The sequence below is a fragment of the Anabrus simplex genome, chromosome 13 (assembly GCF_040414725.1).
Source record: "Anabrus simplex isolate iqAnaSimp1 chromosome 13, ASM4041472v1, whole genome shotgun sequence".
NCBI classification, from domain to species: domain Eukaryota; kingdom Metazoa; phylum Arthropoda; class Insecta; order Orthoptera; family Tettigoniidae; genus Anabrus; species Anabrus simplex.
The window spans coordinates 101,982,270-102,007,858 of record NC_090277.1 but is presented as its reverse complement, the minus strand read 5'-3'; the positions used below and the strand labels follow the sequence as shown (position 1 = coordinate 102,007,858).

Here is a 25,589-nt window from a genome sequence, read left to right as displayed (position 1 = left end):
CTGAAGACTGCGATTTTTCATGTTGTCTTCTCCGGTGCTCAATTCATTCAGGTCTCCTCTTGTTTCCTCCAGTCAATTTATTCGCCTGTTTTGGGAATTTATTATATTGAATAACCTTTTTGTGAGCCTGTTATTATCCATCCCAAAAATGTGTCCAAAAAATTTCAAACGTCTCCTTCGTACAGTATTGATGAAACTCTCTGTTTAACTATAGAGATCTACACTGTTTTGTAATGTTTCAGTTTAGCATTACGGGACATTACTCGTTTATTGTAATAATAATAATAATAATAATAATAATAATAATAATAATAATAATAATAATAATAATAATAATAATCGTATGGCCTCAGCTACCGTGTGCAGACATTTCGATTTGACGCCAGCAGGCTGTCTGCTCGTCAATTTCGACGTTCCGTTTTACTCTAGGCCCGCTAGATGGCAGACAGAGTAAATCGGATCTCTCTTGGGCGTCTATGGCTGAGATTTAATGAATTTTGTCGGGTAAACACCAAATGTGTCACCAGAGATCTTTTACATGCCGACATCGTACGACATGGAGTATCGAATGGACTTTTTTCCGCCCTTCAAATATGCGACTACCTCTGCCGGGTTTGAACCCGCTATCTTGGGATCCGTCGGCCGAGACTCTACCACGGATCCCATGTCAGTCGAAATGCCCTCTGAAGTTTTGAGGCCCTTTCTGTATTGGCCAAACTGTCTAATCCCGAAGGAAGAATAATTTCTCCGAGGTATTTAAAATATGATACCTGTGAAATTGTCCCATATGCCGTTTCAATTTGATCTTTCTTGCACTTTTGCTGGAAATTCTGCATATATTATTTTTATTATTAACCAAGTACGGCGTAATCTCCTGTGTGCTGGTAGTTTTCCTCTTCTTTCATTTTTCCCTGATGAACCCCCGTGAGGCCCTGAGGTGGGTGTGTCACTAGTAGTTGCGTCACAAATGCCTTCAGTAGGACAATTTTTTAATACCGAAATCATACAAATTTTATTCATATTAATAATTAAAACACCTACTACTTTAAAAAAATCACGACACTTGGGTTTCGAAACAAGCACTTACACACTGCAATGCGAACTTGTGAAGAGACAGTATTCATCATGAGTATTCAGTGCCGACAGTCTGATAAAGACTGCTTTAAAAAACGATTTTCTTTTCGTCGCACCTATACAGACAGGTCTTATGGCGACAATGCTAGGAAAGGACTAGGAATCGGAAGGAAGCAATCGTGGCCTTAAATAAGGTGCAGCTCCAGCATGTGCCTGGGGTGAAAATGGGAAACCACGGAGAACCATTTTCAGGGCTCTCGACAGTGGGGGGGGGGTTCGAACCCACTATCTCCCGAATGCAAGCTGACAACTACGTCATCCAAACCGCATAGCCACGTACTCGGTACAGACTGCCCTAATCTTCAATATAAATGATTGCTTTGTTTATATTGTACTTCCCAGTTAATTGGTCACCGATATTTACAACACAAAATAAGTTATTTCATTCAGTTTTGAGAACAAAGTATTCACTGTCCACTGCTGTAACTGGCTTGCAGGGAGTTTTTATGATCATAAATATAGGTATTCTTTTCCTGAATACTGGAAGATCTCTACATCTGAAAATCCCTGATCATTCAAAAATAAGAGGCATAGTCACTCACATTTGCTATACAGATGATTCATTCATTCATTCATTCATAATCTATTTTGGCCAACTATTGACCTCGTAAATAACTCTTCATGACTTGAGTTTTCTTTGGCACCGGTATTCCTTCATTCTCTTTCCAACAGTCTCTTTCTTTTCATCCGCCCAATGTCGTTTCTTCTAGGTCACTGTTTCTAGCTCTAGGAATCCCTCAGATGTGTGTATCTTGTTCCTGAAAGCGGTTCTGTTGTGGATGTCTTGAATCACGATATTCATTTCTTGCAGATCCTTTTTGGTGCTAAGAAACCACTTTTCATAAGAGTTGCCTTTCCCATTGGGCTTGTTGAAATGGTTAAATGTCTTCTTAGCGAGTCTGTCGTCGGGCATTCTTGAAATATGTCCAGAAAATTCAACACTTCGTTTGCGTAATCCGGCTGCACGTTTCATATAGATGATATACATGATGCACATGATATTCAGTTATATTTTAGAATTTAAAAAAAATCCCAGATGCATTGGTTGAGACTCGAACCATTGCCGCTTTGGTGAGAAGCCAGAGACCACGGCATACGAATATCACGCCGTTTAAAAAGGAAAATATTAAGAAATGAAATACATGGGACCTTCCATGTTAAAACAGGACATACAAAATAATAAATACATGTTTGCCTAACCCTTAGTCCTGATCTTCATACAGAATCAGAGATGAGGTGAGATGGAAAGGGCACGTATTTACGGCCAGATGCCCTTCCTAATGCCAACCTCAGTTGAGGAGCTAAATGAAGACTCGAAATAACATTGGGTACGGAGGTAGGGAATCGGTTATGGCCTATGAAACGGAACTGTCCCGGCATTTGCCTGGAAGTGAAAATTGGAAGCCACACAAAACCACTCTCAAGGCAGCCGACGGTGGGACTCGAAACAAACAAACTCCATGGTACTACAGCCCTGATGGTCCTAGACCTACGCCGCACAGCCCGAAGACCTGCATATTACGAAGGGACACGTGGTCAGCGCGACGAATAACTTCACCGTCAGATAGCTCCTCAACTGTTCTCATGCAAGCTGGATGGACTCGAACCAGTCCTCGGATCCACATAAAAATATTTGACCTGGCTGGGAATCGAACCTGGGGTTTGCGAATAAGAAACAGGCAAGCTACCGCTAGATCGCGGGGCCGGAACAATAATATTGCAAAAATAAAGTCAAGGCTGAATGGTCAGCGTAGTGTGGCCTTCGGTTCGGTGAATCCAGGTTCGATTCCCGGTCGGGCCAGGGATTTTAATCGCCTTAAAACACATCATAAACACAACAAACCACCACGCAATAGTGAATACATCCCTCATATAGGGTTGGCGTCAGCAAGGGCATCCGGATGAAAACTGGGCTTCATCCAAATCGTTGGAAAAAATCTACGATGAAGATGAAAATGATCTCAGAAAAAGCAAAGTGTTTGGAGATATTAATTTTCGCACGATATGAGTTTCCTATGTTCAACAAACTTGATTACAGCAGCCTGCCTGGTGGTCAAGTCTATTTGGTCTGTCACCATCGTTAGCCGATTCAAGTGCCGTTAGTGAAAAAGCAATCACCATGAAAACGTAGGCCGGCAGGGTAGGAGAGGATGAGATTACAATTTATACTCACTAGATTACGTGCCAAAAGTCTGGATTCAATTCCAAAACCTCTCCGCGGTGTTCATAGGGAGTGAGGGCATATGGCGCTGTTGACCGTGGTTCGTCCGCCGGCCTTAAGCAGACACACTGGTGTCATTCCACAGGAGTAGGCTACGTGCCGACACCGGGTTTCACCCTCTCCCTACCGCATTACTATCATCATCCTACATCCAGACGTGCAGGTTTTCCACTGGCGTCGAACAGAAAGACCTGCGCGGGGCGAGCCGAACATGTCCTCGGACACTCGCGGTACTAAATGCGGAATATAGTTATATAGAACATTTCTCCAAAAGATAAACTTTACCGGGCGAGTTGGCCGTGCGGCTGTGAGCTTGCATCCGGGAGATAATAGGTTCGAATCCCAATATCGGCAGCCCTGAAAATGGTTTTCCGTGGTTTCCCATTTTCACACCAGGCAAATGCTGGGGCTGTACCTTAATTAAGGCCACGGCCGCTTCCTTCCAACTCCTAGGCCTTTCCTATCCCTTCGTCGCCATAAGACCTATCTGTGTCGGTGCGACGTAAAGCCCCTAGCAAAAAAAAAAAAGATAAACTTTTACAAAAATATTACGAATGAACTAGTAAAGGTAGAAAATCTTTTAAAAAGTACACTTTTTTGTCTTATGACATGGGATATCCCGTCTGCAACAAACTTATATGTTGACTACTGTGAGTTCTTGACGGGCCCGATGACTTGAAGTCATTTGGTAACCATGAGTTTGACATAATGCTCGTCGCGTTCTAAGTCGGGGATAGGAAGTACAGGAAAGAGTACTGCACTGATCGGTAGGAAGACTTACTCGGACACAGCTGGGCCGTGAAGCGCGAACACTGGATCTGTTACAGGATCGCGTTACTCGTCCACCTCGCAGGTCCGAACCTTGTCCAGCGCCGCCAATGTCACTGAGCTCCGACAGTCGCAGCCAGTGTTCAGAGCGGCGGTGTGATCTTTGTTATTTATGAGAAGAGATGTTCGAAACGAATACATTCGCGTCCTTTATTTCATACTAGCTATCGTACCTGTCTGCGACAGTTCGATCATATACCGTAGGTGGTTTAAGTAAACAGAAAAAGGCAATGATGATGCTTGTTGTTTAAAGGGGCCTAACATCTAAGTCACCGGTCCCTAATGGTACGAAATGAGACGAAATATAATGACAATTTCAAAGTCCAAAACTCATCCGCTGACCAGAATTCAAAACGTGATGATGAAGAATGAATGGATGAATATGAATTTAAAATAATCAGCGGACCCGTAATATTTCTCACATTACGGCGTCACTCACAGGTAATGCGAACCCATGGTGTTCCTCACACAGGTGTACTAATCACACGGAGTCGTACTATCCCGTGGTGTGCGTGGTATTTCTCTCAATGGCACTAACTAATCGCAGGCAAGTAATCCACTGACTACAATTAAAAAAAAGAGATGAACAATGATTATGAACTTCAAACAATCAGTGGATTCGACCTGAAATGCCCCACCTTCCCAGAAACTATCTTAAAACAACAGTATTGCTAACCAAGGGGCTGCTTCCAAAGCACAGTCCTGAATCGATGATTCTTATTGTCTAAAGGGGTCCAAATTCCAGGTCAAAGGCCCCTCATAATGGTACTTATCGCTAGAAAAGTATAACCATTGTATTTATCACGTGGCGATACTAATCATGAGTAACGTAGAATTACGCTGTTCCACGTATTATGGTACTACTCACCAGTATTGTACGTCGCACAGGTAACGCAGGCCTATGGTGTTTCTCACATTACGGCGCAACTCACACGCAACGCAAACCCACGGTGTTCCTTACATAGGTGTACTAATCACAGGGATTCGTACTATCCCGTAGTGTTCCGCACACAGTGGTAGTAACCACGGGTACTGTATAACCCATACGAACTCACCCTCTGCTGCTACTAATCACAAACCTATTGTGTACTTTTTTTTTTTTTTTTTTTTTTGCTAGGGGCTTTACGTCGCACCGACACAGATAGGTCTTATGGCGACGATGGGATAGGAAAGGCCTAGGAGTTGGAAGGAAGCGGCCGTGGCCTTAATTAAGGTACAGCCCCAGCATTTGCCTGGTGTGAAAATGGGAAACCACGGAAAACCATCTTCAGGGCTGCCGATAGTGGGATTCGAACCTACTATCTCCCGGATGCAAGCTCACAGCCGCACGCCTCTACGCGCACGGCCAACTCGCCCGGTATATTGTGTACTTAACATAGTGCTACTATATATAAATAATATTACAGGAATATATATTCCTGTAATATTCTTGATATAAAGACGTCAGGAAAGGCATCCAGTCATAAAACCCGCCACAACAGATTCATCTCACCTCATACCCAACCCCGTAGAGAAACGGGACAAACAAACAAACAAACAAACAAACAAACAAACAAACAAACAAACAAACAAACAAACAAACAAACATTCTTGATATAAAGTCACTTTCAATACGGAACAATTATGAAAATAATAACTTGTAATAGTGATACTACTCGCAAGTAAAGGCGACCCATGGTATTCCTCACGTGATAGTACTAATTACAAGTAGGTAGTCTCATGGTTCTAAACCAATCATCCCTTGGTCGCCCCTTTTATTCGCCTCTTGCGACAGGCAGGGGATACCGTGGGTGTATTCTTCGTTTGTGTCCCCCAAACACAGGGGGTAAAGGGCAATCTACACGAGGCTGTAAACTCCCTATTCCTATCAGCTCCTCGACAGCATGATACTACGATGGATCAGTAGTTATGAGAATACATACGATCCAGAGAAATGGCAAGTTAAAGAAGAAAGCTATCCAACTTTCCAGCTCCTCCCTAGATGGAGCGACATGCAGACGTCCGCTCACGGCCCGCTTTGGAGGAAAAACATTCGAAATATCGGGACCGGTATCCTTTCTACTACAAGAGACAAATGATTACTAACCTTAACAACGGAAGGGCAAGCAAATCAATTTAAAATATAAAATCTTAGATTTTTCCTCTACCATTCGTCACACAACGTAGAATTCATTTGTGCTGGGCATAAGACAGAAAATTTTAATTTTCTGCAACTTTTCTTTTATACAGCATTTACCGACAAGACCAGTCAGTATTAACGGAGATGCCTGAGAATTTTTGTTTTTTAGACCTTCCTCTACACTGCTACTTCATAGCCAGGCTGAGTAGCTTGGACGGCAGACCGCTGACCTCCTTGAGCCCAATTTGGGAGGTCTGATAGTGGCTCAGTCCGGTGGTACTTGAAGGTGCTCAAATACGTCAGCCTCGTATCGGTGTATTTACTGACACGTAGAAGAACTCATGTGAGACTAAGTTTCGTCACGTCGGCGTCTCCGAAAACCCTAAAAAGTAAAATTAGTTAGTGTGCGTAGAAACCAACAACATTATTATTACAATTTCATCCAGCGTGAATAAAATTATGCATAGCCTAGATTGTAGTGCCTTACATACTGATTTTCATACTATTCCGCAGTTTTCTCGTAATACGCAAACATATACATATACATACATACATACATACATACATACATACATACATACATACATACAAGACGGAAATTTAAAAGGTGTATTTCCCTCTTATTGCAGTCATGAACGAAACAACAATATTAATTTTTAAACATTCTAATCACAGAACAGACAAAACTCTTGATTTTATTCAGATACAGTGAATTTATTTACTTTTATCTAAATAATAAGATGAACATATTAACGTATGTATCAGAGACTTGGACAATGACAGCAAGAGATGACAGGCCAGCGAGATGAAGTGCCTAAGAGGAGCATAGTAGGGAAGACAAGGACAGACAGAGTAAAAAATATTGAGGTAAGAAAAGAAATCGGGGTAAAAAAAAAACTTGAGTGATAGGATGAAGAAAATAAATTGAGATGGTTCGGATGCGTTATGAGGATGGAGGAAGGAAGGTTAACCAAAACAAGTGTTGGAGGCTAAGGTAGAGGGAAAGAGGGGAAGAGGGAGGCCAAGAGCAAGATGGATAGACTCTGCCAAGAATAGTATAAGAAAAAGAAGGTTGCAATGCAATACAATTACTGATGAGGAGTGGTGGAAGGATAGGCAACGGTGGAGAAGTGCCATCAATACCCCGACCTGGCAGGAGCTGGACAAGAGAAAATGAAAATGAAAATGATGATGATGATGATGAATAAGATGAACAAATTATGCACACTTCCGGCTTACCATTAAAACATCCGATATATGTAATAATCATGGAGGGGGTTTCATCTGTAGAAATTAATATTCTACGAAACTATCTTGGAGAAATCGAAGGAAGCAACCGGAAAACTGATCACTACCAAATCAGAATTAAGATACAAAAATAAATATGAGTAAGTCTGTTCTAGGAGAACAATCTTTTTCCTTCCTAATGGTCTTTTCCGGTGCACGTGGAAGGACGTGGATTCGATTCCCAAGGAGGAAGGAGAAAACTTTACAAACAAGATTTGCACTTTTGGAGAGGAATATGGCCTACACCAGGTTAATTCCTGGGGACAAAGAGCTAACTACTCAATCCCGCTTAGCGCTGAGGTGACGGAGAATAAAAGTCTTTATATTCCACTCGTCCTAAGACTTCCATGGCCTGTAAGGAGATGGTGGTTCAGTGTACAGTGGAAGGGGGTGCAAGAGATCTAACTTCGCCATTAACAAACAAAATAAAGAAAAAAGTAAACAAATCAAAACAAACTCCCGAAATAAATATTCCCGAATAAACTCGCTGAGTCCCAAGTGTTCCTGTACCATGAATTCCCTCCTTCTCCATAAAAACAATTAAAACTGCTACATTATTATTTCTTCCATTTTGGACCACGGTAAACAATGTACTTGCTGGTTAGTCTTTCTTTCTTTCTTCGCTGCGGTTCCTCTTCCTCTCCTCTGACCACATGCTCTTAGACTTACCATTCTGATTTTCCTGGAACCCCTTGAATTTATCTATTTTAACTCGAAAAATATCTCTATTCAAGATTTCTTCTGGATTCATGCCAACTTCCTTCATGTCTTAACTTGTTTTTTCTACCCATTAGTAGTTACTTTTCATCTGATGATGTAGTTAAAGATTCCAAGGCTAAATGGTTAGCGTGCTGGCCTTTGGTCATAGGGGTCCTGGGTTCAATTCCCGGTAGGGTCGGGAATTTTAACTATCACTGGTTAATTTCCCTGGCACATGGGCTGGGTGTATGCGTTGTCTTCATCATCATTTCATGCTCATCACGACGCGCAGGTCGCCTTCGGGAGTCAAATCAAAGGCCAGCCGAATCCGTCCTGATATCTCCCGGCACTAAAAGCCATACACCATTTCATTTGTTAGTCGACACTCATTCATTCTTGTGAAGTGCCCATAAAACTTCAGTCTCCACTTATGTATGGTGGCTGTGATTATCTCTCTCTGTCTGTCTGTCTGTATAAATCTTCATTTCTCCTATTCCTCCATGTTTTCGGGTCCTATGATCTTTCTCAAGATTTTTCTTTCTTTCTTTTCTAGCTCATCCACTTTCCCTTTCTTATTTAGTATCAGACATTCTGGACTGTAAAGGCCCTCTGGCTTGATAACCGTGGTAGAGTGTCTGATCTTCGCTCTATAAGACATCGTTCTTATATTGTATTTATTCTGTACTAATCTATAGGCTACCTCCATCTTTATGGCCGTTCTCTTAGTTGCTTCTTTATCGAGCCCATTCGGCTGGATCCATTCACCAAAATATTTAAATTTATCTGACCTCCTGACTTTCCCATACTTTGTTTCCAGATGCTTCTTTAATATGTTCGTAAACGATTTATTATTATTATTATTATTATTATTATTATTATTATTATTGCCCGACTCGTTGGCTGAATGGTCAGCGTACTGGCCTTCGGTCCAGAGGGTCCCGGGTTCGATTCCCGGCAAGGTCGGGAATTTTAACCTGCATTGGTTAATTCCAGTGGCTCGGGGGTTGGGTATTTGTGCTGTCCCCAACATCCCTGCAACTCATATACCACACATAACACTTATCCTCCACCACAATAACACGCAGTTACCCACACATGGCAGATGCCGCCCACCCTGATCGGACGGTCTGCCTTACAAGGGCTGCACTCGGCTAGAAATAGCCACACGAAATTATTATTATTATTATTATTATTATTATTATTATTATTATTATTATTATTATTATTATTGAAAGTCGGATAGATATTTACATACCTGCCAACTTTACAAAACCAAAAATCAGGAGATTTTGATTTGGAAATCAGGAAAAATCAGGAGAAATCAGGAGATAAAATTGGTCAAAATTGCTTATTCTACATGTCTTGCGCAACACAGTACTACGATATACTGTATTTATAAGACTTAATGTCTCAAAGCCCGACTGTTGCTATACGAGACTACAAGGCTAAAAATTACATATCTCTATTCCCTCACAGGAAGTACGTGAGTGGGATAATCGGTCTCTGATAAGCCTACCGAAAATAGTATGAACTCATGCTCCACATGTGTGAATCAGTCATGCACTTAGATGCCATTACTTAGAAATGCAAAAATTAATATATTGCATCAAGTGCCCGCGCAACTATGTGAAGCACAATGCTATTTGGATCAAATAACTAGCTGATGTTCCCGTGTTTCGCTACGGAATTCTCAGAAAGACTGTCCTTATAGTTTTCCCAACTGAAGTCAACATGTCATTACGACGATGCCAGTATGAATGTCGCGATTAAAAGCAATGCTTTCATACGAAATATTCGATAAAATGAAAACAGAACATTTTCTCACTTTTAGCGAAAAGTACTGCAGTGTAAATCTATCAGTTCAAAGTTTCAGAGCTAGAATGACCAGGCTGCAGACAGCCGCGAACACTCCTGTGTAATTATTCTGTTTAAGTGTGCACACTGCTCATTCAAATCACTACCTCAGAGTAGGGATCGAATAGCTGGAATACTATGATGATCCAGTGTGTTACGTACCAGTAGTATCAGAAAATTTATGAACCAGAAGAATGGCATGCTAAACAAGAGAGATCCAACTCCCCACTCCCCAGCTTCTTCCCGCCAATATTCAAACAGGCTGTTATACTTGAAACACAGCAGTAATCCCGTCTATCGTAGATAAATGGCAGCAGAATACACAAAGCACATCACAACAAACAATGGTCAATGTAATTGTTGATCAATTTTATGAGCTTTCTATATTGGAGGCCTTCACATTTAGTTTTCTTCCGAATCTGTGATATTAGAGCATCTAATGTAAAGCGAGTTGTCCTTTCTTTCGTGACTCCCTCTTGTGTTATTATTCAAGCGATCGTTCCTTCGTGACTTTCCTCATTCTTATAATCTTCAAAATTTAATCACCATCACCACCAATATTATTGTAGTCGGAACGGTAAAACTGAATAAGCAAATTATCACAAAAATAATTTATTCCATTATTACCACCTATTCAATACAAGCCACGTGCTACATGGATGAAATCTACGTAATACTATATACACTTCTCAGGGACATTTTTAGCCCCTTGTTAAGGGCATCATCAACCTTTAGGAAACCTTAAGTTCAGATGTCTGAATGTCATCCACGTAGCACGTGGCTTGTATTGAATACGTGGTGATAATAAGAGTATATTTTTTGTGATAATTTGCTTAAGTCAGTTTCAATACGAATCAATCATGAGAATTGTCTCTTGCAAAACTGAATAAGACAAATAATCAGAAATTTGCATTCTCTGTAACTTTTGTTATGTAGTACTTTTCAATATGACCACTAAGATAGGTAATTAAAAATTAAATTTTTGGCACCTTCCCCTCAACTACCATTTCGAACAGAGTGAATAAAATTATTTATAGCATAGACTGTAGTTCCTTATTCCCTGACTTTACATAAAATTCTGATCACCCATTTTCTTGTACCTCGGCGCTGATACGGACTTAGGAAAAAAAATCCAAATTCATGAATATCTCCGTTATCACAGCCGGTACGGTAAAAATGCATAAGACAAAAATGATAGGAAATTTAATAATATATAACTTTAGTTATGTAGTATTTATCGCTAGGGCCAATAATAACATAAATATTTGCGAATTAAATTTTAGGCCTTCCCCTAAACTACCATTTCACTCAGCGTGAATAAAATTATTTATGGCCTAGATTGTAGCGACTTATTCCCCGACGTTATATACCGATTGTCATTAAATTCTCTTCAGCCGTTTTCTCGTGATGAGCCTGCGTACGTACAGACATACAGACAGACAGAAATTACGGAAAATTAAAACGTGTATTTCCCCCTTGTTACTATGGTCACGACCGGTACGGAAATATCGTTCTTTTTAAATTCTGAGCAATGTACAGACAAAACATTTTATTTATACTGAGATAAATTACAATTAGTCAGAATTGTCTCCAAATGGCTCCTAAAATCTCTAGAAAAGTCACTAGTCGTTATCATTGAAATTATGTCACTAAATTACTAAGAAAGCGACTAGTCTCTAGAATCGACCAAAGAGGATGGAATCGACTAGACTGACGTGAACGAACACGAACATAGCACGCGAGAACGAGAGATTGACAATCGATATACGCGTCGCGATATACAGGTTTCAATAAACATCGCACATTCGCGCACATTTCTCGCATTAATAAACTTCGATATTTCGTTTGAAAGCGGCCAATGAGCGAAGGACTTCCGGCCACTGGCGTAAAAAAGCTGAAATGGCGGGATTTGAAATCAAATGTTTGAAGTTCACCAAAAAATAAGCTAAAATCGGGAGAAAAGATAAAATAATCGGGAGGCGGGAAAAACTGTCGAAAATCGGGAGTTTCCCGCCTAAATCGGGAAAGTTGGCAGGTATGTATTTAGCATGCATATGAATGTTATAGCCAGAATCATAGTTCTTCGCATTTATTTTGTATTTACTCATGTTGCAACTTGTAGCCTACTTTGAAAAAGTACGTTTGCTACTAAGGATGAAGTACAATATAGATAACACAACTTCCTAATTTGCGAGTTGGCCGTGCGGTTAGGGTCGCGCAGCTGTGAGCTTGCATCCGAGAGATAGTGGGTTCGAACCCCATTGTCGGCAACCCTGAAGATGATTTTCCGTGGTTTCCCATTTTCACACCAGGGAAATGCTGGGGCTGTACCTTAATTAAGGCCACGGCCGCTTCCTTCCCACTCCTAGCCCTTTCCTGTCCCATCGTCGCCATCTGTGTCGGTGCGACGTAAAGCAACTAGCAAAAAAAAATGTTTGGGTTCGTGGTATACTTTATCTTTTTTTTTCTTTACGTCGCACCGACACAGGTCTTATGGCGACGATGGGATATGAAAGGCCTAGGAAGTGGAAGGAAGCGGCCGTGGCCTTAATTAAGGTACAGCCCCGGCATTTGCCTGGTGGGAAACCACGGAAAACCATCTTCAGGGCTGCCGACAGTGGGGCTCGAACCCACCATCTCCCGATTACTGGATACTGGGCGCATTTAAGCGACTGCAGCTATCAAGCTCGGTACTTTATCTTTAGAGAGTTCTCAGTGTTGCTCAGTTTCTTTACTAAAAACTACCTGCAGACTGCAGAAAGGGGACTTGAAAGCTTCAATACCTTGCAGCAAAGCACCAATGAATTCCATTTATTTTCTCTCTTTCGGATTCATTCTGTGTGGAACTAGCGTGATGAATATACAGGAAGCAGATTATGCAATGATTGTACTCACTCATTCAAGCTAGACATCAGATAGATTTGTCAGGGAACACCATACCTGTGAACAATAAAACAAATAAATAAATACAACTATTCTAGCAGAGGCAACAAATGAAACTGTATTAACATTTATGAGCAAGAAATCGACACAACACAAATTTATATTTTAGATACTTGTATCCCTAGGACCAAAATGCTATACTTTATTATTGCAAAAACCTGCAACTGTTCTGCCAAGAAGAATAAACTTGTTGGAAGAAAACTTGATGAACTGTGAAAAGATGTTCAGTTCTAGTATAACATTCAACGGAATTTATAATTATAATAATAATAATAATAATAATAATAATAATAATAATAATAATAATAATAATAATAATAATAATAATAATAATAATATATTTACGTCCCACTAACTACTTTTGATGGTTTTTGGAGACGCCGAGGTGCCGGAATTTGGCCCCGCAGGAGTACTTTTACGTGCCAGTAAATCTAACAAAACGAGGCGGATGTATACGAGCACCTTCAAATAGCACCAGACTGAGCCAGGATCGAGCCTGCCAAGTTGGGGTCAGAAGGCCAGTGCCTCAACCGTCTGAGCCACTCAGCCCGGTTTCAAGGGAATTAATAAGTACCGGACGTACGGGGAAAACCAGTACATGTATATTTTTACACAATGAACGAATATGGTAAAATAATGTGAAAATAAATGTTTATAATATTTTAGATTGTTGTATCCTTAGGACCCAAACGCTATACGTTATCATTGCGAAAAACTGGGATGATCTACAAAGAAAATATACTTCCAGAAATAAAGTTACTGATACTGCTTTATTATTTTACCTCTAGAAAGAAAGATTCATTTTAAAACAGATTGGGACAATATTTATATTTATTTTTAATGGAACCCGCAATTAACTTTTTTGAGCTGTAATGGGGTAGAGTGGGGTGGAAGAAATACGCGTGGCGCGCAATCGTACGCATGTGTTTTGACGTAAAATAAAGTGAATCTGACAGCTGCCATCCTGTGCTGATGGCTCTGTTAAACATTACTGCATAACAGTTATCCCGCTATTTGACATTCTCCAGTGTGGATGACGGAAACCAAGTTGTTCATTGCTGTTACTGATATTTAGTTATAATTTTACTTCGTAGAAAGATAAGTTAACGGGACAATTATGCACATTTTGCGCAAAAATACCCACCTTACGGATACTGAACGGATACTAATGCAACAATGACCCATTTATGGCCTCAGATGCCAAGTAATTGACGAAGAAAACTGGAACTAAATTTCTACTCGGCCGAAACTTTAAACCTAAGGGCTATTAGAAAAGATGACAGGAAAATAGGAAGCGTGAAAAAAAAAAAGCTGTGGGATTTCTGGGTCGATGTTGAGGAAGCATTTGAATTGAGCTATCTCCCCAGCGCCATCGTCTACTGTAGGTCGTAAACCTATTTTCAGACTTACTTATTTTACAACCTGGCTTGCCTTGACACATGGTTTCGCGCTAGACTATACGTTCCTATCCTAAAGTAGTTGTATTTCGACCTCTCTATGGACTACTGCTATTTCTGTGCAACATTTTGAATCACCCGGCATATGGAGTTATATTTGTTAGACTTAACAAAAAAAGGGACATCTTCCAGTCACGACAGCGGTAATCATGTCAAAACTCGCTAAAATGTTGGAAAAATAACTTTGCATAAATAGTATTCGACCGTTTTTAAAAATCTTCCAATCAAGACTGCGGTAACCACATCAAAACAAGAAGGTTCATACATTACAAAGTATAATATATCTACGAATTAGAAAATTTAGAAATGAGCGACCAATAGAAACGTTTACACTTCTGAAGAAGTAGTGTGTGACAGCTGCAACGTAGAATAAACGTACCTCCACGCAGATAACATTTATTTAAAAAATGTTGCACTATAAAGCAGACAGTTGTCAAACCCATATAAAATTTACATAGGCCTACAACTTCATTATAGACCGTTATGCCTTTCAGCGTTCAGTCTGCAAGCCCCTGTAAATTTACAAAACGCCGCCACAATGCTCTATTTGTAATTAGTTCTGCGGCCTGATTTTGTTCTATACCTATTACCTTTAAATCTTTAGAAACTGAGTCTAACCATCGTCGTCTTGGTCTCCCTCTACTCCTCTTCCTAGCATGACCCCACCACCGAAGCCGGTTTATGCGTACAGCTTCATCCATCGAATCCATTCCTATTTAATTTACTATTCGTCGGAACAATAAACATACTAAGAAATACAGTACACAGTTTTCTCATTTAGGAATAGGAATCTTTACGTAAAGAGTTCAAAAATGTTCACAACTGGGGATCAATTTAGAGTTTCAACAAGCATCAATTAGTCGTTCAAAGTCTGCGGTAACTAGTGACTAGTTAAGTACTCGACGACCCTAAGGAGTCTCAAATTTTCATTTGTAGAACTATCATTTTTTTATCTAGGTAGAAGTACTTGGTACCGTAACAGACACTAAATAATGAAATGGTTTTAAAGGAACCACCACCTCCACCATCCTCAGTCAAAGCTGACATACTGTAATCTGAAGCCTAAACTTTCTCTCCTTTATTTTCCAGGAATCTAGTCTAGAAGATTATCCTGTAGCACAAAGATAGCAGGCGACTAACATTTATAGCCCGCGGACTTTGGAATTCCATATTAAAAATACTCCGGCACGCAAAGCACTCCAGTTTATCCCGCAACACGCCACAAATGAGAGGCATTCGAGACAAGATACAATACCAATCTGGTCACTCACGCAAAGAACTGCAATACATATTCCCACAATTACTGAAATTTCTGTTAATAATTGATGGAATATTAAATAGCTGGTTCAGCTCGTTTGTACTTGGTGCAAGGCTCAATTGGGACTGGGCGTATCTGTTGCGCCATCTGTAAGAACGAAGTAGATGCTAATCAAAGAACATTTTGTTATCTCAAGTAATGCTTTGACTGTAATTGTTATGCACGAAGTAAATATATAAGATGATGTAACGTAGGTTAATACATTTACGTTATGGGCTACATAAAGTGTTTTATATTATTTTTCTTGTCGCCGGACAACAACAACAACAATAATAATAATAATAATAATAATAATAATAATAATAATAATAATAAACAGGATCGTAGAAAATTCCTTTAATAGTTTCATAAGACGATAAATATATCTTCCTCGGCGTTCAAAGCCAACACAACATTTTGTGTGCAAAATCAAAATTGAAGAAGGTGAAATACTATCGACATGCCCTATCAGCCGTAAAGGACATTCAGTCTATTTCGCTGGCGAAAAATGGCACGAAATTGATCGACATTATTTGCCGCGCCCGCCTTTTAATTGAGAACCGTGCTACAGGGACAGTTATGTCCAGCGTACAATTCTGGATTACTCGAAGAAGTAATATAATGGCGTGTGGCCTCCGAAGAGTCCTGGTGCAGGTCTTTCGAGATGACATCGTAAAGGCGACCTGCGTTTCTATGAGGGTGGGGTCATACTTGTGATGAATTCTAATTATGAAGACGGCGCACACACCCAACCCTCGAGTCATCGGAATTAATCAATTGAGGTTAAAATTCCACGACCTGGCCGAAAATAGAACCCGGGACCCTCTGGACCAAATGCCAGCACGCTAACCATTTAGCCATGGAGCCGGACACTGGAAGAAGTAAATGACATTACTGTACAGTATTACTATTGGTGCTGTTTCTATAAAACATGTATTGTATATTAAATAAGTGTATGTACTGATTAATGTCCGACTCGTTGGCTGAATGGTCAGCGTACTGGCCTTCGGTTCAGAGGGTTCCGGGTTCGATTCCCGGCCGGGTCGGGGATTTTAATCGCTTCTGATTAATTCTTCTGGCTCGGGGACTGGGTGTATATGTCCGTCCCAACACTCTCCTCATCATATTCAGACAACACACTACACTACCAACCACCACAGAAACACGCAATAGTGCTTACATTCCTCCATAGAGGGTTGGCGTCAGGAAGGGCATCCGGCCGTAAAACAGGGCCAAATCCACATGTGCGACGCAGTTCGCACCCGCGACCCCACAGGTGTGGGGAAAAAGCGGCAGGAAAAGAAGAAGAAGACTGATTAATGTACGCAAGTGTGCGATTAGTGACATTCTTTTATCTAATACTAAGTTGAATGGAGAATCCCACCTTCCAATACTTGTTTTTTATTGCTAGTCTATGTATTTATGTAACATAATCCAGTTTTTTGTTTTTTTTTTCTAGTTGCTTTACGTCGCACCGACACAGATATGTCTTATGGTGACGATAGGACAGGAATGGCCCAGGAGTGGGAAGGAAGCGGCCGTGGCCTTAATTAAGGTACAGCCCCAGCATTTGCCTGGTGTGAAAATGAGAAACCACGGAAAACCATTTTCAGGGCTGCCGACAGTGGGGTTCAAACCTACTATCTCCCGAATACTGGATACTGGCCGCACTTAAGCGACTGCAGCTATTGAGCTCGGTCATAATCAAAATCTAATTACAATATTAAAAAATACATGTACCGGGCGAGTTGGCCGTGCGTGTAGAGGCGCGCGGCTGTGAGCTTGCATCCGGGAGATAGTAGGTTCGAATCCCACTATCGGCAGCCCTGAAAATGGTTTTCCGTGGTTTCCCATTTTCACACCAGGCAAATGCTGGGGCTGTACCTTAATTAAGGCCACGGCCGCTTCCTTCCAACTCCTAGGCCTTTCCTATCCCATCGTCGCCATAAGACCTATCTGTGTCGGTGCGACGTAAAGCCCCTAGCAAAAAAAAAAAAAATACATGTTTCATTCCTAATATGGAACATCTTCAGCTAACAATAATAACAATAATGTTATTTGCTTTACGTCCCACTAACTACTTTTACGATTTTCGGAGACGCCGAGGTACCGGTATTTTGTCCCGCAGGAGTTCTTTTACGTGCCAGTAAATCTACCAACACGAGGCTCACGTATTTAAGCACCTTTAAATATCACCGGACAATGCCAGGATCGAACCTGCCAAACTGGGGTCAGAAAGCCAGCGCCTCAACCGTCTGAGCCACTCAGCCCGGTTTCATTCTTCAGTAACTCTGTAATCGATACCGAAGTATCGGTTGTAATAATTTATTCGATTGAAAAAAATACACACACAATAACAAAATTAAATCAAAAACTGTTCAAATAAAGTGTGAAAATTATCAAACCGTACAACTGATAAGCCTAATCTATGATTAACTTCGCGCAGAGGGAGCTCAGTCGAAACAGAGTTGACTTGATTTCTAGTACACCAACATCTTATTGGAATTACACATAGTTGTCGAATAAATGTGTGTCAAAAGTTAAACGTTCAGTAAAATGTGTGCATAATATGATCTCAGGTGCGTTATACATCAACAAAATATCATTTTCTAACTAACATATGATATTTTGGGATCAATATTTTCATTGTTGTAATTTGTTTACAGCTGCGTTGTGTTACACTCAGTACAATAAACTGCTGCTAGGTGCAATCACGTGGCAGTTCCTCTACTTACAAATTGTAAAACAAAAAGTTAAAAAGCCTATTATTCATAGTTAGTTTCGGTATATTGAAGAGCCTAACAGTTATAAATTAGCTGAGTCAAAATTGATAAGAGATGGCTTCATATAATACAAAAAATATCTAAATAAAACTAAGTTGTTTGTTGCTATCAACTACTCATGAAAGAAAAGAGCTAGACCCACACACAAAAAAAAAAAAAAAGAGGCAAAACTGATCCCATATGTATGACAACACAAAAGATGCTGTAGAGGCCAAGGATCAAAGGCGCTGAACAAGTGCATGCAGCTAAAAGACTGGCCATTGGTATGATAAACAGTGCTTTTGTGAATGCATACATCATTTACGATTTAAAAACAAGAAAAGAAAAACCAGTCAGTCGGAAAGAGTTGACGATGTCCCTGAGCAATGAGCTTAATCACCCCACACGTGAGGAAATGTCTACAAAATCTATCACTGCAGCGATCATTACACCTAATGATCTGTGAAAATCTTGTGATATCGGTTCATCCTGAAGCTCCACATCTACAAGGAAGGAGGGACAGTCATATACAGACACGACTTCAGGCTGGCCAACTGACCCATTACGCAAGTGTACGCCCCTCAGGTCTCCCCCCCTGATACCTTCCTTTTACCACCATTCTCCATAGCTTACTTCCTCCTTGAAATATGGCCGAAGTATCTCAAGAATGTTCGTTTAATCTTTTCCATGAGCCTCTCCTTGACTGGTGGTGGTGGAGGTGATGGTGGTGGTTATAGTTTTTAAGAGGAAGTACAACTTGGCGACCATCCTCTACATAACACCGATCAGAGAGGAAAAAATGGAGGAGATCCGACACTTCAAAATATGAAGATATCGGCCAGAGAAACACAAGGGTCATGAAGGGCATGAAAATGAATAAATTTCCAATTTCTTTGCAATCATTTAAGAAAAGTGTAGGAAAACAACAGATAGGGAATCTGTCACCTGGGCGACTGCCTTAAATGCAGATCAGTAGTGATTGACTGAAACGACTATTTTGACTGATTCTAAAAAACCGCCCTGATCATATCCGTGCAGAGTGACATTAAGCTAGACATACAGTATATTATTTTTATGTTTTTGCGAGGAGTCTGCGGAGCCCCTTAAACTGCCCGGGCCCGCCTGCATTGAAGGCCCTGCAGGTCCTAACGTTACGCCCCTGTAACGGAGGTATGCTCTATCCGCGAAACTTTTAGTGACACTTCGGCTCCCTAGTGCTCAATCGACCGGGCGAGTTGGCCGTGCGCGTAGAGGCGCGCGGCTGTGAGTTTGCATCCGGGAGATAGTAAGTTCGAATCCCACTATCGGCAGCCCTGAAAATGGTTTTCCGTGGTTTCCCATTTTCACACCAGGCAAATGCTGGGGCTGTACCTTAATTAAGGCCACGGCCGCTTCCTTCCAACTCCTAGGCCTTTCCTATCCCATCGTCGCCATAAGACCTATCTGTGTCGGAGCGACGTAAAGCCCCTAGCAAAAAAAAAAAGTGCTCAATCGTCAGACCTCGGTTATCTTCGAGATACGGATTGGCAACCTATGGCACCAAAAGTAAATCGATTATGCATCGCCGTAAGACGTCTGGTGGTGTGTCCGGCTCCATGGCTAAATGGTTAGCGTGCTGACCTTTGGTCACAGGGGTCCCGGGTTCGATTCCCGGCAGGGTCGGGAAATTTAACCTTCATTGGTTAATTTCGCTGGCACGGGGACTGGGTGTATGTGTCGTCTTCATCATCATATCAACCTCATAACGACGCGCAGGTCGGTTACGGACGTCAAATCAAAAGACCTGCATTCGGCGAGACGAGCATGTCTTCGGACACAATCGGCACTAAAGGCCATACGCCATTTCATTTCATCTGGTAGTGTAATCACAAAACTTCGAATACCATCGTTATTTTTAAAACAAAGCAAAGAAACATAGGTGAGAAATGTTTTGAAACCTACTGTAATGGCTGAGGAAAATCCAAGTATATGACATGAACACCTTGAACTCCTACTTGGAAAAGAACATCACTGTCTATACACAATGAAGGCAGAAAAATAATAGCAGACGCAGAAGACTGCTGTGATAAAAAAAAAAAAAAAGCTGCTCTTCTATCACAGTAAGTCGATTGAACGATCTGTCGCATAAACGGGAAAATCTGTTTCCACAATTAAGAGAATTAAAACATTTTCTGCCTCTCCACGCACCCCTAAAGTTAAGCTACTCTATCTCTCTATGACTGATATTATATGGATGATAAAGAAAAGTGTCACAACAAGACTATATACATATGTGCGGGTGTGAAGCAATTGTGGGCTTTAGATAATAAAGGCTTGGAATATTCATATCGATCGCACTATCGATGCAATTCAGATTTCAATTCCATTCAGTCTGCAGTTCTACTGGAAGAGTTTAGCTCCATCCTTGCCCCTCACCCCCATAAAACGAAGTGGCACTAAAAGTTTCGCGGATAGTACCTATGATTTTATACATTTTAATCACCCTTATGAAATGGAATCCTGTATACAGCGGAAAAATATTCCGGTCCCTTGGGTTTCCTCTGAGGAGAGGTTTGATTGCATTACTTATCAAAACAAACAATCTACTTATATTACTGTTCGAATAAAGAGTAGTATATTAGCACCAGCGCTGCTTCGAGGTCATTTGTATGGAAATAAACATTCGCCATTGTAATGTCATCAGGGCGAAATGATTAGATTCAGTATAGAAAATGAAAGTGGTGTGTTTTATCGAATAATTATCACCAGGTCATTAGTAGAGTATCTACTGTATCTGTACCTTAACAGAGCAGAGCGTTCTCGGGGAGGGTTAAAAGGAAGTTCCTATTTCCGCCCCGCGCAGGAAGCCGGCCGTAACAACATCAGGCAGGCAAGCCAGCCAACAGATATGTAGGGTAAGGTGGAAGGGGCATATGTACCATTAAATGAGCATGACTGCCTATCCTACAGGGAGCATTAAAGTCCGGGTGTTTAGTCTGCCCGGCGTTTTATGTACCGTATTCTGGTTACAGCCAACAAGAAAAGAAAAAAAGTAAACTATATTTATTATATACAGGGTCTATCAAAATTAATAGCGCAAATTGAAACAGCTGTAAGTACACGATACTAGAAACAAAAGAGTCTTAGTAAACATGGGACCACAAACGAGCCGTTTCCGAGATAATTTAGGATTTGTGATTACCAGCTACCATTGACTTAATTGTATGTAAACGTCATCCTAGTTACGAAAAGGTACCAATACAACATTAAGAAAAGTTATAAGATACTTTGGTAGAAGTGCAGTTGTTTTTAATGAGCAAGAAAACAGTCTTACTGAGTATGTTAGAGTTACATGTTAAAATGACTGAACAGTGTAGTTACTCATAGTTAAAGGAAGTGTTCAAAGTGTCGTCCTTGTACACCGATGCAGACAATCCTGGAAGATGATACCACAGAAACCGAAGGTAATTCCGTCCACTGCGTTTGTTTGGTAAAACGTACGACCCGATAAGGCGATCACCTAGTACCCCTTCACACATTCAATGAGAAATGTCGCTGATGTGGTGATTCATGCACGGCATCTGTGTAACATACTAAGACTGTTTTCTTGTGCATTAAAAACAACTTTTCTTAATGTTGTAATGGTACCTTTTCCTAACTGGGATGACGTTTACACACAATCAAGTCAGTAGTGGCTGGTAAGCAAACGGCTCATTTGCGTACCCATGTTTAATAAGACTCTTTTGCTTCTAGTATCCAGTACTTACAGCTGTTTTAATAGGTTCTTCTTCTTCTTCTTATTCTTCTTCTTCTTCTTCTTCGCGAATGGATCACCTAGGACCACGCGGAATCAACATTTTTCGACCTTCTTTTTTGGCCAGTGGTTCATCTTCAACCAATCACTACTGATCCGCATTTAGGACAGTTGCCCAGGTGGCAGATTCCTTCTCTGTTGTTTTCCTATCCTTTTCCTACATGATTGCAAAGAAATTGGAAATTTATTGAACACCTCCCTTGGTAAGTTATTCCACTCCCTAACTCCCCTTCCTATAAACCAATATTTTCCCCAATTTGTTCTGTTGAATTCCACCTTTATCTTCATATTGTGATCTTTCCTACTTTGAAAGACACCACTCAAACTTATTCGTCTATTGATGTCATTCCACGCCATCTCTCAAAACATACCACTTAGTCGAGCAGCTCGTCTTCTTTCTCCCAAGTCTTCCCAGCCCAAACTTTGCAACATTATTGTAACGCTACTCTTTTGTCGGAAATCACCCAGAACAAATCGAGCTGCTTTTCTTTGGATTTTTCCTAGTTCTTGAATCAAGTAATCCTGATGAGGGTCCCATACTCCAGTTGGGGTCTTAAAAGAGACTTATATGCCCTATCCTCTACATCCTTACTACAACCCCTAAATGCCTTTGCTGGCGGGACCTAGTGTTTACCGTGCACTCTGTCTTCTGGTATAGGCTAGAGCAATTTTGTTACTTTCATTGGTCTTTGACAATATGAAAGTGACTGAGGTATGAGCGATGCTAGTAATACCATTCCTTATGCAGCCAGTCTGTTATGAATGGTGTGAAAATGTTGCTCATAGGGACGGTTGGTGCATACATTTCGGTGGGCTTGGCAGACTTATATGTAATAGCTACTTCTGGCTCGGTGAAGAAAGCAACGGGAAACTACATCACTCCTCATTTCCCTAGTAAGCGTCTTCAGTGATGCCTAGGCCATCTATGACAGCTGATGGCGGAGCTGTTAAGGATCCAACCAGCCTTAGGGCTAAGGACTGAACATACATACAACCCCTAAACACCCTCATAACCATGTGCAGAGATCTGTGCCCTTTATTTACAACCCCATTTATGTGATTATCCCAATGAACATATTTCCTTATACTGTATTAACACCTAGGAACTTACAATGATCCCGAAAAGGAACTTTCACCCCATCAACGAAGTAATTAAAACTGAGAGGACTTTTCCTATTTGTGAAACTTACAACCTGACTTTTAACCCCGTTTTCAATTACTGTGCACATCTCCGGTCCTCCGACCATGCCGATCGTGAGGGTTTCCTTTCTTGTTCCTCAAATCCCCGTGTGTGAATGATGTTTGGTATTTCCTTTCGATCTTGTAGATTTGGCGATCCTAATTCAGTGAGGTCTTCAATAATTTGTACCATTTTGATCTAGTGGCCTTGAAAATTTGATATGAAAGTCTGTTAGGGTTCATTCGTCAAATTGGATTCGTCGCATTCGAATTGCATCTGTAATTTTGGAAATGTGCTTGTATATTTCACTATTAGGTTTAGGGTAATGAGTTCCGTTTATGATTCTTGGTCCTAAAATTTTTCTCATGATTTTCGTTCTTTAATTTCTCATTTTTCCGTTAATCCCTTTTGTTGTAGGTTGAGAGTTTCCGCAGCGTAAAGTGCTTCTGGTTTAACTAATGTATTATAATGTCGTATCTTATTGTTCCATGAAATAGATTGTTTATTGTAAACGGTTCTTCTTAGTTGGAAAGCAGTTTCCATCTTTTTGAATTCTTGAAGTTATGAATTTCCTTTCATTACAATTTTCTGTAATCTAATTGGTTCTATTAATTATGATACATCCTGCATAAAAAGGCGGAATGAACTGCAAATGCAAGAGTGCGTTTCACTCTAACCTATTTAAGATTTCGACGATAGTGAGACTGGAAAGTGATAGGGAGTGAGGCTAACAATAGAGACCGTGGCCGGAATTCAATTGGCGTGAAAACAGACACACACAACACCATTTTATAAGGTTACCGACGTTGGGATTCGAATCCACTATCCATACGACCCCTCCGGTGCACAATAAGCCAAACCCGCTTATTCTTAGCAGTATTGTCTTGTCATGCATACAAAGTAATTTTTGGTTTTCGTAAAGCTAATGTAACAACGGAAACTACGATTCTCAATCACGACAGAAGTCTGGTCTGGGGAGTAATTACAGGACGCTATTACCGGGCCTCTTCAGCTTCGTTCGCTTTGTTGCTGTCGTCTCTGCTGCCATCAAGCGGAGAACAAAATTCTGGTGCCCGAATCATGTTCAGAACCTCTTTAGTCAAACTGCGTGGCTTTTTTTCTTCTATATCTTCCTGAGAGAAGAGATATTAACAGCACATTGAGGACATATTCATTCGATTTCCGGGATACCTTTCGGAATAAAAATGAAATCTATTCTTAAATTCCTTGTTTCTAGACTCTTAGACCTCCTCCCTTCCTTCACCAATGGAGCTTAAAGCGTGGCAAGGGAATGGGTCTCTTGGTCAAGCGTACTTGGCTATTCGACTTTTATTAGCTGTCAACGCTTTACACCTATCCTACTTCTGAAGGAACATACACAACCGCGATTTGTTTCTAGTGTGACAGATTTAATGCGTAAAATAAACAAATCGATGGGGAATATGATCGATCCTGATTTACATAACGCTTCCTAGGAAGTTCTTACTTTATCAATTTTCGGTGGGCCTATACTGCTTAATCATCCTATTAAACCTCTACTGAATTAACGAAACCTACAGGATGAACCTTTCCTTCATGGCAAGAAACAAAGGCGATGATTCGGGAGGAGATTATGAAGGTAACACAGTAGGCCTGTAGTCTAATTAACGTACCGGGCGAGTTGGCCGTGGGGTTAGGAGCGTGGAGCTGTGAGCTTGCATCCGGGAGATAGTGGGTTCGAACCTCACTGTCCGTAACCCTGAACATGGTTTTCCGTGATTTACCATTTTCACGCCAGGCAAATTAAGGCCACGGCCGCTTCCTTCCCACTCCTAGGCCTTTCCTATCCCATCGTCGCTCTTACGACCTACCTGTGTCAGTGCGACGTAAAATTGTAAAAAAAGAAGTCTGATTCACAACCGTTTCGTATTTTTATTATTTTCATTTTATTAGCTTCCTGAAAATTATCAAGACTGCCACAGGGAGAAAGCATAACAAAGACAAAACATATGGTTATAAATTGCTGATAAAATATA

At 40.8% G+C, this 25,589-nt stretch overlaps 1 protein-coding gene across 6 annotated transcripts in view; it reads right to left on the bottom strand.

Annotated features, from left to right (window-relative positions):
• Positions 1-25,589, bottom strand: part of LOC136885088 (ensconsin) — a 762,268-nt gene that overhangs the window by 634,655 nt on the left and 102,024 nt on the right. For 3 of the 6 annotated variants that reach the window (XM_067157513.2, XM_067157519.2, XM_067157523.2), the window contains exon 1: positions 12,888-12,976. The exons of the other annotated variants lie outside the window; for them this stretch is intronic. In XM_067157513.2, coding sequence (XP_067013614.2) covers positions 12,888-12,953 — 66 coding nt within the window. In that variant the 5' untranslated portion in view covers positions 12,954-12,976. Of the gene's footprint in view, positions 1-12,887; positions 12,977-25,589 lie in introns of those variants that run through there. 6 annotated transcript variants of the gene reach the window in all.